The sequence below is a fragment of the Narcine bancroftii genome, chromosome 2 (assembly GCF_036971445.1).
Source record: "Narcine bancroftii isolate sNarBan1 chromosome 2, sNarBan1.hap1, whole genome shotgun sequence".
In the NCBI taxonomy this organism is placed as follows: Eukaryota; Metazoa; Chordata; class Chondrichthyes; order Torpediniformes; family Narcinidae; genus Narcine; species Narcine bancroftii.
The window spans coordinates 204,500,072-204,515,653 of record NC_091470.1 but is presented as its reverse complement, the minus strand read 5'-3'; the positions used below and the strand labels follow the sequence as shown (position 1 = coordinate 204,515,653).

At 50.5% G+C, this 15,582-nt stretch overlaps 1 protein-coding gene and 1 long non-coding RNA gene across 6 annotated transcripts in view; one reads left to right on the top strand and one right to left on the bottom strand.

The window, feature by feature from the left end:
* The window catches only part of LOC138755018 (insulin receptor substrate 1-B-like), a 130,926-nt gene extending 129,415 nt beyond the window's left edge, over positions 1 to 1,511 (bottom strand). For 4 of the 5 annotated variants that reach the window (XM_069920161.1, XM_069920163.1, XM_069920160.1 and 1 more), the window contains exon 1: positions 966 to 1,511. In XM_069920161.1, coding sequence (XP_069776262.1) covers positions 966 to 1,311 — 346 coding nt within the window. In that variant the 5' untranslated portion in view covers positions 1,312 to 1,511. The remainder of the gene's footprint in view (positions 1 to 965) is intronic. The other variant, XR_011351991.1, reaches the window with a different exon arrangement.
* Positions 1,512 to 8,143: 6,632 nt separating this feature from the next.
* LOC138755017 (uncharacterized) lies at positions 8,144 to 14,182 on the top strand. The gene is made up of 2 exons (XR_011351990.1): positions 8,144 to 8,820; positions 13,866 to 14,182. It is a non-coding gene; the product is annotated as an uncharacterized lncRNA (long non-coding RNA).
* Positions 14,183 to 15,582: the final 1,400 nt, after the last annotated feature.

Here is a 15,582-nt window from a genome sequence, read left to right as displayed (position 1 = left end):
AAGGTGCGAGGGCAGGAAGGTGCAAGGGCGGGAAGGTGCAAGAGCAGGAAGGTGCGAGGGTGGGAAGGTGCGAGGACAGGAAGGTGCAAGGGTGGGAAGGTGCGAGGGTGGGAAGGTGCGAGGGCAGGAAGGTGTGAGGGCAGGAAGGTGAAAGGGAGAGTGGGAAGGTGTGAGGGCAGGAAGGTGATAGGGCAGGAAGGTCCGAGGGCGGGAAGGTGAGAGGGCGGGAAGGTGAGAGGGCGGGAAGGTGCGAGGTTGGGAAGGTGCGAGGTTGGGAAGGTGCGAGGGTGGGAAGGTGTGAAGGCGGGAAGGCGAGAGGGAGGGTGGGGTGTGAGGGCAGGAAGGTGATAGGGCAGGAAGTGCGAGGGCGTGAAGGTGTGAGGGCGGGAAGATGAGAGGGCAGGAAGGTGTGAGGGTGGGAAGGCGAGAGGGAGAGTGGGAAGGTGTGAGGGCAGGAAGGTGCGAGGGTGGGAAGATATGAAGGCGGGAAGGCGAGAGGGAGGGTGGGGTGTGAGGGCAGGAAGGTGATAGGGCAGGAAGATGCGAGGGCAGGAAGATGCGAGGGCGGGAAGGTGTGAGGGCAGGAAGGTGAGAGGGAGGGTGGGAAGGTGTGAGAGAAGGAAGGTGATAGGGCAGGAAGTTATGAGGCAGGGAGGGAAGTTGCGAGGGCAGGAAGGTGCGAGGGCGGGAAGGTGTGAGTTAGGGAGGGAAGAGGTGAGGGAGGGCAGGGAGTTGTGAGGGAGGATGGGAAGATGTGAGGGAAAGTGTGAGGGAGGATGGGAAAGTGTGTGTGAGGGAAGGAAGGTGTGTGGGAGGGAGGGAAGATGTGAGGGAGGACTGGAAGATGTGAGGGAGGACAGGAAGATGTGAGGGAGGGAAGGAGTGAGGGCGGGAAGGGAATGTGTGAGGGCGGGAAGGTGCGAGGGCGGGGCGGGGGAGCCGACTGGCGAAGCGTCGCGCCGTACCGGGGCCCAGCAGCTCGACGATCGCCTGGTACCAGCTGTCCTGCTCCTGCGCGCTCTCGGCCGCCACGGCCAGGCACTCGGCGCGCGTGTAGAGCGCCACCAGGTACTTGCTGCGCGCATCAGCGCGCTTCGTCACGCTGAAGCAGCCCTGCAGCGGTAGCACGCGCCGCGGGGCCGTTCCCCGGCCCCGGAACTTCTTCTCGCTGTCGTAGTACTCGAGCCGGGCTTCCCCGCGCTCGCTGGCCGCCCACAGCACGAAGTACCTGCGGTGTAAGCTCTTGGACTTGCGGAGGTTGCCGCACTTCTTCACGTCCGAGTCGAGGCAATCCTCCGCAGGGTTGGCCATTGCAAGAAATGGGAAGGAATCCAAAAGAAATGGAGATCCTCAGTCCTCCTCCTTCCCTCGGTACTCCGATAATCCCTTCTGGCTTCACACTCCTCCTCCTGTGATTCTTTCCTTTGCACAAACCTCCCTGTCCTGCAAATAAAACTTTGCAATAATTCTCTCTCTGCCAAATCGCAGCCAGGCGCCGCTAATCCGCCCCCCCCCCCGCACCCCCCTCCGCGCCGCCGCCGCCGCCGCCGGTTGCAAGCGCCTCTGACCGAGTCCTGCTCCTCTTTGCAGATCTGTACACACTATGTTTCCGTGCATGTGGGTGTTTTTTTTTTAAACTGCTCTGAGTACATTTGCATTTCTAAATAGGGGAGCCAAGAGCCGCAGACACACAAACACAGCGCGAGAGAGGGAGCATGTGTCTGCGTGTACTGGGTCCTAGCGCCGCCCTCTTCTCCGCACTGACTCAACTGGGACATCTGCGCTCCTCAAATCCACAGATCGCTGGCGCGTTGAGGAAGAGGGAGCTCACTTTAATACGCCATCAACTTGTTTATTTTATCTTTGAGTTATGGAATGTTGAGTTTCTCCCTCTCTTCCCGCTTTCAGGTGGTCAAGCCGCCTAAAATACCCAAATGAGGCCACCTGACCCTGACCCGAGGAGTTACTTGGCCAAACCTCCTCGGGTAGGTGTATTCTCTGCTTCCGAGCGCCTCCCATCCCAGGCACCTGAAAGCGGGCGGGACTATGGCCACAGTCGACGGGAGCCGGTGCTTGTGCCATGGCGCCTCTCCCCGCTGCGGACCTTTCAGGTGGCAGGACGGCGCCTTTAGCACCGCCACCTGAACGTCGCTTCACGCACACCCGCAGCCGGCATTTTCCCGGCAATTCCACCTGAAAACAGCTCCTCTCTCTCTCTCTCTCTCTCCAGCCAGACCGGCTGAGTTCCTCCAGCGTTTACCGTGTGTTTTTCCACTTACTTGATGATTGATATTGGTGCAAGATCCCCAACCCCACAATTATGGTATTTGGATGGCAGAATCAAGGAATCTTGACTGCACGGGCAGTCTGAAAAGGGAACGTGCAGGAATTTGGAGTCGATTTATCCTGCAGGACCCCTACAACTTTGTGGAGGAAGCCTGCAGTGTAAATTGTACTGGAAAAATTCATTGACGGTCATCCGCTCAACTGGACGTCCAACTCTCCACCCCCCCCCCCCCCCCCCCCACTCCCGCACTCTTGCCCTCAGGTACTTGCAATCTAAAATGGCGCGCAGTGTGAACGACCACAAAGGCAGTAATTACGTTAATATTTTCTGCAATTTTTCTAACTTTGCAGTCTTATTCTGCATTTTTACTCCCCAACTTTTCTTCTGCCCCATAATGGTCCCTCCTCTCGCTGTATCTCACCCTCACACCTCTGTCCGCTACCTTATCACCTCTTGACACCACCACCCCCCCCCCCCCACCCACAACCTTCTTTCTCCCTTGATATATGGGACATTCCCTTTTTCATTTTCTCCATGAAGGATCTCGACCCGAAATGCTGCATGATCTGCTGTACCTGCGGCTGCTGCCTGGCACCCCCCACCACCCCGACTTCCACCAACAGTTCATTCCTTGCTCGGTTTTAATGCCATCTGGCTGCACTCCTGTTTCTTTGAAGTTGTTTGGTCCATGGGTTTCACTCCTTCCCTCGTCCTACAACCTCCTCCTTCCCCCACTGCCCTCCGAGCTCTCTGCACCTCTTAAAGTTTCGTCCCGCCTGCTCCCTCTGCGCCCACCACTTCTTTTGCCCACCATAGTCTCCAGCTCCGGAATGATCACCCAGAACTTTTCTACTGCTCCTCCCTGTCTCAATCTTTATCTCTTTCACTCTCTCTCTCACTCTTTATCCCCATTTTTCTCCCATCTCCCTTTATCTCTCTTCCTCTCTCTCCTGCTCCTCTCACTCTATCACTCTTTCTCTTTCTCCCTCTTGCAATCTCATTCTATCTCTATCTCTCTTGCTCTATCCCCATCTTTCTCTATCTCTTTCACCCTCTCCCTCCTGATCTTCTCTCTCTCAATCACTCTCCGTCTCCCCTCCCTCTCTCTCAATCTCTTATTCTATCCCTATCCCTCTCTCTCTCTCTCTCTCTCTCTCTCTCTCTCTCTCTCTCTCTCTCTCTCTGTCCCTCAGTCCAACCAAAGCAACCCCCCAACACCCAACTATTGGTCACCTAATATCTCAGGGGAGTCAGACAAACTTTGACTTTGATGCATTGGAAATACTTACCAGATAGAAGACATTTTTTGGGTTGTCAGTTCCATGAGGGTGTGGCAACAAAGAGACCAAGTCAACCACTGTGTGCACTGTTTGTCTCCTGTCCAATCTTCAGTGGTCAAGTTCAAGTTTGTTTTTGCAAAACTAGCAAAGATGCAATGAAAATATAACTTCAGGTGGCTTCTCAGCTCTAACAAACACACAGCACAGAAAAGGTAGAGTGAACAATTCTTAAACAAAGGCAGGGGACACAGACGCAGACGCTGGAATCTGGAGCCAAACACCACCTTCCAAAGGAACTCAGTGGCATCCATGGGAGAGAAGAAAAAAAAGCGATCGTCGCTGCAGGTCATTCAGTCGAATAGTCACCCTATCCATCTGCCTGTCAACCCTTACCTTTCTCTCGTTCATACTGGGTCCAGATCACTGGAGCAGAAATAGGCTATTCAGCCCATCCAGTCTTCCCTGCCATTTATTCATGAGCTGACCCATTTGCCCCACAGCCCCACACCCCTTAGATTACAGAACAGGCTCGACCGGCCCGATGGCCGATTCCTGTTCTGATTTCTTATGTTCTCGGAGATCCACAGTTGCGCCGCAATAAAAACTCACGGCCTTTAAATATTAACTTTGATTTTCTCTCCCCCAGCCTGTTATTATTCTGTTATTTACAAAAAATATGAAGGTCCCACGTGCATTCTGATATGAATTTAAATAAAGATTGCAAGCAAAATACGAACAAAGACAAAACTTCAATATTTCTCTGTTTTGCACTTTTTTTAAACTTAATTTACAAAATTTTAATTTATAGCAATTTTGCACCTGTCCTGATAATTACTGATGGAGAACATCAACACACTATGACACGATTCTGATCCCGATAATAGTGAGACTGGTCCATCACTGGTGGTTCAGTACTGATAGGGATGGGTCTGCACTGTGTAACGCCGGGGTACGATACTGGTGGGGATGGGTCTGCACTGTGTAACACCGGGGTATGGTACTGGTGGGGATGGTCTGTCACTGTGTAACACTGAAGTACAGTATTGGTGGGGATGGGTCTGCACTGTGTAACGCCACGGTACGGTTCTGGTGGGGATGGGTCTGCACAGTGTGATGCTGGGGTACAGTACTGGTTGGGACAGGTCTGCACTCTGAAATACCAGGGTATGGTACTGGAGGAAACGGGTCTGCACTATGTAACGTCGGGGTACGGTTCCGGTGGGGACGGGTCTGCACTGTGTAACACCAGGATACAGTACTGGTGGGGACGGGTTTGCACTGTGTAACACTGAGGTACAGTACTGGTGGAGACGGGTCTGAACTGTATAACACCGGGGTATGGTACTGGTGGAGATGGTCTGTCACTGTGTAACACGGGGGAACAGTACTGGTGGGGATGGGCCTGCACTGTGTAACACCGCGGTACAGTTCTGGTGGGGATGGGTCTGCACTGTGTAACACCGGGGTATGGTACTGGTGGGGATGGTCTGTCACTGTGTAACACTGAAGTACAGTATTGGTGGGGATGGGTCTGCACTGTGTAACGCCACGGTACGGTTCTGGTGGGGATGGGTCTGCACAGTGTGATGCTGGGGTACAGTACTGGTTGGGACAGGTCTGCACTCTGAAATACCAGGGTATGGTACTGGAGGAAACGGGTCTGCACTATGTAACGTCGGGGTACGGTTCCGGTGGGGACGGGTCTGAACTGTGTAACACCAGGATACAGTACTGGTGGGGACGGGTTTGCACTGTGTAACACTGAGGTACAGTACTGGTGGAGACGGGTCTGAACTGTATAACACCGGGGTATGGTACTGGTGGAGATGGTCTGTCACTGTGTAACACGGGGGAACAGTACTGGTGGGGATGGGCCTGCACTGTGTAACACCGCGGTACAGTTCTGGTGGGGACGGGTTTGCACTGTGTAACACCGAAGTACAGTACTGGTGGAGACGGGTCTGCACTGTGTAACACCGGGGTACGGTACTGGTGGGATGGTATGTCAGTGTGTAACACCGGGGTATAGTACTGGTGGGGATGGGCCTGCACTGTGTAACACCGCGATACGGTTCTGGAGGGGATGGATCTGCACTGTGTAACACCGGGGTACGGTACTGGTGGGATGGTATGTCAGTGTGTAACACCGGGGTATAGTACTGGTGGGGATGGGCCTGCACTGTGTAACACCGCGATACGGTTCTGGTGGGGATGGGTCTGCACTGTGTAAAACTGGGGTACGGTACTGGTAGGTTCGGGTCTGTCATTGTGTTGTACCAGGGTACGGTACTGGTGGGGTTGGGTCTGCACTGTGTAACACAGGGGTACAGTGCTTGTGGGGATGAGTCTAGATTGTGTGACACTGGGGTACAGTACTGGTTGGGATGGGTCTGCACTGTATAACACCAGGATACGGTACTGGTAGGGACGTGTCTGCACTGTGTAACATCTGGGTACGATACTGGTGGGGACGGGTTTGCACTTTGTAACATCAGGGTACGGTACTGGTGGGGATGGGTCTGTACTGTGCAACACCAGTGTACGGTACTGGTGGAGATGGGTCTGTCACTGTGTAACACCGGGGTACGGTACTGGTGGGGACGAGTCTGCCTTGTGTAACACCGGGGTAAGATACTGGTGGGGACAGATCTGTCACCGTGTAACACCGGGGTACAGTACTGGTGGGGGCAGGTCTGCACTGTGTAACATCTGGGTACGGTACTGGTGGGGATGGTTCTGCACTGTGTAACATCAAGGTACGGTACTTGTGGAGACAGATCTGTCACTGGGTAACACCGGGTTCGGTACTGGTGGGGACAGGTCTGCACTATGTAACACCAGGGCACGGTACTGTTGAAGACGCGTCTGTCACTGTGTAACACCGGAATACAGTACTGGTGGGGATGGGGTACAGTACTGGTGGGGACTGGTCTGAAACTGTGTAATACCAGGGTACGGTACTGGTGGAGAGGGTCTGTCACTGTGTAACACTGGGATACCGTACTGGTGGGGATGGTTCTACACTGTGTAACACCGCGATACCGTTCTGGTGGGGATGTGTCTGCACTGTGTAACACTGGGGTACGGTACTGGTTGGGACGGATCTGTCACTGTGTAACACCGGGGTATGGTACTCTTGGGACGGATCTGCATTGTGTAACACCGGGGTACGGTACTGGTGCAGATGTGTCTGCACTGTGTAACACCAGGATATGGTTCTGGTAGGGACGTGTCTACACTGTGTAACACCAGGGTACAGTACTGGTGGGGATGGGTCTGCAATGTGTAACATCTGGGTACGGAAGTGGTGTGGACGGGTTTGCACTGTGTAACATCAGCGTACGGTTCTGGTGGGGATGGATCTGCAATATGTAACACCGGTGTATGGTACTGGTGGGGTCGGGTCTGTCACTGTGTTGCACCAGGGTACGGTACTGGTGGGTTTGGGTCTGCACGGTTTAACACAAGGGTACAATACTGGTGGGGATGGTTCTGCACTGTGTAACACCAGGGTACGGTACTGCTGGGGATGGGTCTGCACTGTGTAACACAGGGGTACGGTACTGGTTGGGATGGGTCTGCACTGTGTTACACCAGGGTACGATGCTGCTGGGGACGGGTCTGCACTGTGTTTCACCGGGATACGGTACTGATGGGGACGCGTCTGCACTGTGTAACACCGGGATACGGCACTGGTGGGGACGGGTCTGCACTGTGTAACACCAGGGTACAGTACTGGTGGGGACGGGTTTGGACTGTGTAACACCGAGGTACAGTACTGGTGGAGATGGGTCTGCACTGTGTACCACCGGGGTACGGTACTGGTGGGTATGGTCGGTCACTGTTAATACAGGGGACAGTACTGGTGGGGATGACCCTGCACTGTGTTACACCGCTGTACAGTTCTGGTGGGGATGGGTCTGCAATGTGTAACCCCGGTGTATGGTACTGGTGGGGTCGGGTCTGTCACTGTGTTGCACCAGGGTACAGTACTGGTGGGTTTGGGTCTGCACGGTTCAACACCGGGCTTCGGTACTGGTGGGGACGGGTCTGCACTGTGTATTACCAGGGCACGGTACTGTTGAAGACGCGTCTGTCACTGTGTAACACCGGGGTACGGTACTGGTGGGGACGGGTCTGGACTATGTAACACCGGGGTACTGTACAGGTGGGGATGGGTCTGTCACTGTGCCACAACAGGGTATGGTACTGGTAGGGTCGGGTCTGTCACTGAGTTGTACCAGGGTACGGTACTGGTGGGGTTGTGTCTGCACTGTGTAACACAGGGGTACAGTACTGGTGCGGATGGGTCTAGATTGTGTGTCACTGGGGTACAGTACTGGTTGGGACGGGTCTGCACTGTGTGACACCAGGGTACGGTACTGGTGGGAACTGGTCTGCACTATGTAACATCGGGTTACGGTACTGGTGGGGATGGGTCTGCACTGTGTAACACCAGGGTACAGTACTGGTGGGGACGGGTTTGCACTGTGTAACACCGAAGTACAGTACTGGTGGAGACGGGTCTGCACTGTGTAACACCGGGGTACGGTACTGGTGGGATGGTATGTGTTATATATAGAGAATTTAGGTTAAAATGGCTTAAGTTAAAATGTGATGATTAATCATAAAAAGGGAAGCCAGAACGGACAGGGAGCTTACTAGCAGCCAAGGACAAAAGGTTCAGCTGGATATGTTTTTTTTTAAACATATCTTTTCATGGTCATAGTGAGAGACATGCAGGAGACAAAAGATTGATAAGAAGGGTGAGAAACAGAATTTAGTGTATGTAGAGTTCGCAGCGTACGTAACGAACGTGATAATTAAAAATGCAGTTGTACTTAGAATGCTTTTGCAATACTAACCAATTAAAACAGTATTAATAAGTAGGGGAAGGGCAAACAACAAGGGTATAAAAATCAATGCACTGTATGTATCGGGGCTTAACTGGTGAGAAGCCAGTTGAGTCCAACTCTGCAGACTTGTAAATAAAGCTTGTCGTGTCATCAGTTTTAAAGAGACACATGTGTGAGATGTTTTATCTCTGACAAATGGGGGCTCGTCCGGGATCTACACTCCGGCCGTGAGGGGAGGCGAGAAGAGGGACATCGGAGGCGGTGCACCCCGCTGAGTTCAGCGGCTCCTAGTCCCTTGCTCGTCGCTTCGGGCGGCTTGAGCGAGTGGTATCCGGACAAGGTGACACGACAAGACGGAGAGGAGAAGGGTGACGGTTCAATCCCCGGGAAGACACCGGTAAGTGACGACTTACGATTGTGGTGTGGGGATTGGGTAACAGGTGTAACGGGATACACCTGTTTGGATAAAAAAAAACATAACGTAATAGATCAGGTATAGAGCTTTTGTCGTGGCGTGAGGACCCTGTCGTGGGACTCTAGGATAGACCCCAGGGAAACCTCGGCGGTAACCGAAGGAGGGACAGCACCTCCGACGAAGTGCCGAGAAGAGAGGGGTCAACCCCAGGGAAACCTCAGCGGTAACCGAAGGAGGGACAGTACCTCCGACGAGGCGTCTGAGAAGAAGGGAGTAGGGTCCAGAACGAGAGGGTCCTCAGCAACAATAAACGGATCTAGGTGGGATAATGGGAGGATCAAAATCTAAGGGCTCGTCTGAAAATTCAGGACAATTCCTGGGAGTTCCCCTTGACAGCCCTTTGGGGAGAATGTTTGAAAATTGGGATAGTAAAAGATATCGAGACAAAAACAAGAAAAAGATGGTTCAATATTGTCTCCTTTGGTCGAAACAACCTATTAAAGGTTCCTCGGTCTGGTGGCCGAAATTTGGATCTGATGAGGATTGGGTTAGACAAGCATTAAACATATATGTAAATTCGAGACCAAAGGTGAATCAAGAAGAGTCAGCATATGCATTTTGTTGGGTTCCCTGGCCAGGATCCTTAACAAAATGTTTTAAATTGAGGGTAGCGGGAGAAAAGAAGTGGGAACCTTTGGACAACCTCCCCCCTCCTTATGTTCCCCCGGTGCCCACAGCGCCTGAGGGAAGCTCGCTGCTGGAGGGGAAAGGTGATGAATCTGATTGCCCCGAAAGGGGCCGGGAAAAAAAGAATGAATTAAGGGAGTCGGACCCTAAACTTCCACCGGTAAACCGACCCTGGACAAGATCCCAGACTGGTCCAGGCCCATCAAAGTTTTCAATAAGCCTACATCCCCTGAGGGAAGTTCCTATGGGAGGACCGGGAGGGGGAACGGGATATGTGAATGTTCCCCTAACTAGTACAGAGGTGCGGGGATTTAAGAAAGAAATGAAAAAGTTATTGGAAGATCCTATAGGACTGGCCGAACAGCTCGACCAATTCCTGGGACCAAACACATATACGTGGGAAGAGATGCAGGCAATAATGGGAACATTATTCTCACCCCAGGAGAGGCAGATGATTCGACGGGCTGCCCTCCTCATGTGGGAATATGAACAACCTGGGGACCCCAGACCCCATGAACAAAAATATCCCTTAAATGAACCCAGGTGGGACAAACGAACACCCGAGGGATTGGCAAGTATGAGACAATATAGAGAGTGGACAATTAAAGGGATACGGGAGGCTGTGCCAAAGGGTCACAATTTCACCAAGGCATTTGGGAACCACCAGGGGAAAGACGAGTCCCCTACTGATTTTTTGGAGAGGGTGAGAAAGAATGTCCAAAAGTATACGGGCGTGGATCCTAGTACACCAATGGGTGAACAGCTTATTCGAATTGAATTTGTTTCCAAATCATGGCAGGACATTAGAAAGAAACTAGAAAAGGAGGAGGACTGGAGCGAAAAACCCCTAAGTGACCTGTTAAAAAAGGCGCAAAAAGTATATGTGCAGAGAGAAGAAGAAGATCAAAAGAGGGCGACAAAGGTTATGGTACAGACTATCCGACAGATGAATGCCGAATCCAGAGGGGAAAGAAAACAAAACCTTCCTCTAAACAATCCAAGATATCCAAGAGAGGGAAGACCCCGGAGGTTCGTTAAGTGCTATTACTGCATTGAGGAAGGACACTTTAAGAGGGAATTCCCCTGATACAAGAGGAAATTGCATGCCCTCGAACTTATGGAAGAAGATTAGGGGGGTCAGGGGTTCCAAATGTTAGGGACCAAGTATAAGAGGGAACCCCTGGTAAAACTAAAAATTGGTCCCAAGGGAGAAGAGGTGGTGTTTATGGTGGACACAGGAGCGGAACGAAGTAGTGTAATAACTGTGCCAATCGGAACTGAACCTGTAAAAAGTAATTTGACAATTTCTGGGATAGAAGGGGCTCCCAGAGTGGTATCAATAATTCCCCAAGTAACAGTGAAACTGGAAGAAAGAGAAGGGGTACAAGACCTCTTGTTGTTACCGTCGGCTGGATTTAACCTCCTAGGAAGGGACTTACAGGCTCTCCTAGGTTTGGGTGCTCTCCCTGTGGATGGAGAAGTGCGAGTCCACCTCTGTGCTTTAAAGGAAGAGGATGAACGGCAGATTGACGAGAGAGTCTGGTATAAGGAGGGAAATCGAGGAGGTCTGGACATCCCACCTTTACATGTCACATTAATACCAGGTCATCAGCCGGTAAGGAAACGTCAGTATCCTATTTCTTTGGAAGGGAGAAAAGGGCTACAGCCGGTAATTGAGACTCTATTACGAGACGGACTATTAGAAGAATGTATGTCACCTTATAACACCCCTATACTCCCAGTGAAAAAGTCAGATGGATCCTATCGCCTAGTTCAGGATCTAAGAAGTTTGAATGCTATTGTTCAGACCCGCCACCCAGTGGTGCCTAATCCCTATACTATTATGAGTCGGATTCCCCCAGACCATGAGTGGTTTAGTGTTATCGGCTTGAAGGATGCCTTCTGGACGTGTCCATTAGAAGAGGAAAGTAGAGATATGTTCGCGTTTGAATGGGAAAATCCATGGACAGGTAGACGGAGACAGCTTCGGTGGACTGTATTGCCCCAAGGGTTCACTGAATCTCCGAACCTGTTTGGACAAATGCTATAACAAATCCTGGCGGACTATCCACAATCTGATGATTCCCAACTAATGCAGTATGTGGACGATTTACTATTATCAGGACCCAAGGAACAAGAAATGAGGGGAGATACAATTAGACTCTTGAATTATCTGGCGAAAAAGGGTCTACGGGTGTCCAGGAACAAGTTACAGTTCGTTGAGAGAACTGTGGTATATCTGGGACACCAGATAAGTAAAGGACAGAAACGGATTACCCCTGAACGGATTGCGGGAATCACTAGAATGCCGTTACCCCGTAATAAGAAGGAAATAAGACAATTCCTGGAACTCTTAGGTTACTGTAGGTTATGGATAGAGGACTACTCAGCGTTGGTGAAGTTTATGTATGAAAAGCTGACAAATGAAAATGAATATCCATTGAAATGGACCCAGGAGGAGGAGGGATGGTTTGAGGACTTGAAGCATCGCCTGACACGAGCCCCAGTACTCACTCTGCCCTCTTTAAAACAGCCCTTCCAGCTATTTGTCACTCATAACCAAGGAACAGCTGTGGGAGTTTTAACATAGGAAAAAGGTGGTCAGCGACACCCAGTGGCTTTCCTTTCCAAAATGATGGACCCAGTGTCTCGCGGATGGCCGACGTGTATCCAGGGAGTAGCGGCTGCTGCTCTGTTGGTAGAGGAACCACGTAAACTTACTTTTGGTGGAAAGATGACTGTGTACACCTCCCATTCTGTGAGTGTTTTATTAACACAAACTGCCCATCGATGGCTGACTGATTCTCGCATATTAAAGTATGAAACCATTTTAATGGTCGGAGAAGATCTACAGTTTGCAAAGATTAATAGCTGCAACCCAGCTCAGTTTTTATACGGCAGTGAAACAGAGAGAGAGGTGGAGCACGACTGTGTCGAGTTGACAGATCTTCAGACCAAGACCCGAGAAGACCTTTGCGATACTCCGCTGGGAGAAGGATATGAATTCTACATTGACGGCTCCGCCAGATGTGTTGACGGAATGAGAAGAAGTGGGTATGCTATAATAGAAGGAAATACTTGGAAAGTATTAGAATCTACGAGACTACCCGGAAGCTGGTCAGCACAATCCTGTGAACTATATGCCTTGCAGAGAGCCCTCAGAATACTGGCAGTGAAAACTGGAACGATTTACACTGATTCCAAATACGCATACGGGGTAGTGCATACCTTTGGTAAGATCTGGAAGGAGCGTGGTCTAATTACATCAAGAGGAAAGGAATTGGCACACGAACAGATGATTACTCTGACTTTAGAAGCCTTGACATTACCCCAGGAAATAGCAGTGGTCTACATACCAAGCCATCAGAGGGGAGATACCCCGACAGCAATTGGAAACAGACTGGCTGATGAAGAAGCCAAAAGGGCAACCATGCAACAAGAAGTCCGTTTGCTGACCTTAATCCCAATAAGACAAGGCATAAAGAAGGCTCCCATTTTCACTGCTAAGGAAGAAAAGGACATGGCTCAGCTGGGCGCAAGCCAGCTGCCTGATGGAACATGGAAGACACCAGATGGAAGAATGGTTCTAAATAAAGAAATAACTCGCAATATTTTAATTGATTTGTAATGCACCCAAGCCTTATGTGACACAGTGCTTCGAGAATATGTGTGTAAGGGAATCTACACCTTGGCCCAACAGGAGGTGCAGAACTGTCACCTATGCACAAAAATTAATAAGAAGATAATGAGGACAGGGACCATGGGAGGTCAACCATTAGCCATACGCCCTTTTCAAAGTATCCAGATCGACTTCACAGAGTTACCTCAAGTCCAAAGATGGAAGTATCTGTTGGTGGTAATAGATCACTTTACCCGATGGGTGGAAGCCTTCCCAACAGTAAATGCTACAGCCTCTACAGTAGCTCGCCTCCTCCTAGAACAGATAATCCCCAGATATGGTATAATGGATTCTATAGACTCAGACAGGGGTCCACATTTTTGTTCAAAAATCCAGCAATTGATTTGTAATGCATTACAGGTCTCTTGGAAATTGCATACCCCTTGGCATCCACAAAGCTCAGGGAGGGTTGAACGTATGAATGGAACCCTAAAAATGCAATTGACAAAATTAATGGTGGAAACTAAAATGCCTTGGATAAAGTGTCTGCCCCTGGCTTTATTGAGAATTCGTACTGCCCCACGAAAAGATGTAGGGTTGTCCCCTTATGAAATGATGTTTGGGCTTCCCTTCTGGAGTACAGTTGAGGGGTGTCCCACCTTGGGGGAAGGGGATATATTTGTTAGGAACTATTTACAGGCACTGTCACGCTCTCTTGCAGATTTACAAAAGAGAGGACTATTGGCACAAACACCGCCTTTAGACTTTTCTTTACACAAAGTGGAACCAGGAGACTGGATTCTCATCAAGACCTGGAAAACTGAAAAACTCCAGCCCCAGTGGGAAGGTCCATACCAAGTTCTCTTAACTACAGAGGCTGCAGCACGAACAAGAGAGAAGGCGTGGACGCACGCATCCAGATTTAAGGGACTTGTAGAGGCGCCTCAGGACCCTGATACGAACTCAGATTGGACTTGTGTTCCTGGAAAAAAACCTCTTACCTTGCGATTTCGCAGAAAGATTTGATTCACAATGTTATTGTTATGTTCTTTGATTTTTCTTAGTTTGCCTATGTCTTTATCAGGTGTGAAATGTAAGAAATGCAGAGACACAGTGGTCCTGTTTCAGGACCACTTTTGGGGAAGAAAGGAGGGTAATTTTATTTCCCATACCTCAGTTCCTGAGAAATGCTGGGCAGAAAATACCACCCAACATCCATATACCCCTTGTGTGGAAAAAGAAGGAAATAATATGGGTCATTATATACAGATTCCTAATACCACTCCTTTCCCTCTTAACGGTTGGAAGGGTGACTCAGGCCCACCATGCCCTGATGGACTCTGGTTTTGCATACACCAGCGTACTGTTCCAATAAGAAATTCCACTCCACACTCAAAAGTGCCTGCCCCTTTAAGACAGCCGGACTTAGTTCGAGTCCATCCAAATAACCATGAAAGTTTCGGTCACGCAGTTGGGGGAGATAACCTTTTTGTTGATCTTGCAACTAGAATTGCAGGAACTTTTAATGTAACCAATTGTGGGTCATCGGAGGTATTTTATTCCTCCTACTTGTTTTGCCCTGTATTATTCCCTGTCTACGCAGCCTGGTGATTTCCATGGTCCAACAGGCTATGCAACCAGGGGGACTGGGAGACCCCGTTAGAATTTTACTTCAGCACGAGATTAATTTATCATGAAACGTTTCTCTTCCCCGAGTTAAAATCCCCATTCATATATATATAATACACACATTTTAAAGAGAGAAAGGGGTGTCAGTGTGTAACACCGGGGTATAGTACTGGTGGGGATGGGCCTGCACTGTGTAACACCGGGGTATGGTACTGCTTGGCACGGATCTGTATTATGTAACACCGGGGTACGGTACTGGTGCATTGGGTCTGCACTGTGTAACACCAGGATACGGTACTGGTGGGGACGTGCCTGCACTGTGTAACACCGGGGGAACGGTATTGTTGGGGATGGATCTGTCACTGTGTACCACCGGGGTACGGTACTGGTGGGGACGTGTTTGCACTGTGTAACATCAGGGTCCGGTAATGGTGGGGACAGGTCTGTACTGTGCAAAACCAGGGTACTGTACTGGTGGGGATGGGTCTGTCACTGTGCAACAACAGGGTATGGTTCTGGTAGGTTCGGGTCTGTCACTGTGTTGTACCAGGGTACGGTACTGGTGGAGTTGGGTCTGCACTGTGTAATACAGGGGTACAGTACTGGTTGGGACGGGTCTGCACTGTGTGACACCAGGGCACGGTACTGTTGAAGATGCGTCTGTCACTTTGTAACACCGGAATACAGTACTGGTGGGGATTGGGTACAGTACTGGTGGGGAAAGGTCTGTCACTGTGTTGCACCAGGGTACGGTACTGGTGGGTTTGGGTCTGCACGGTTTAACACAGAGGTACAGTACAGGTGCGGAT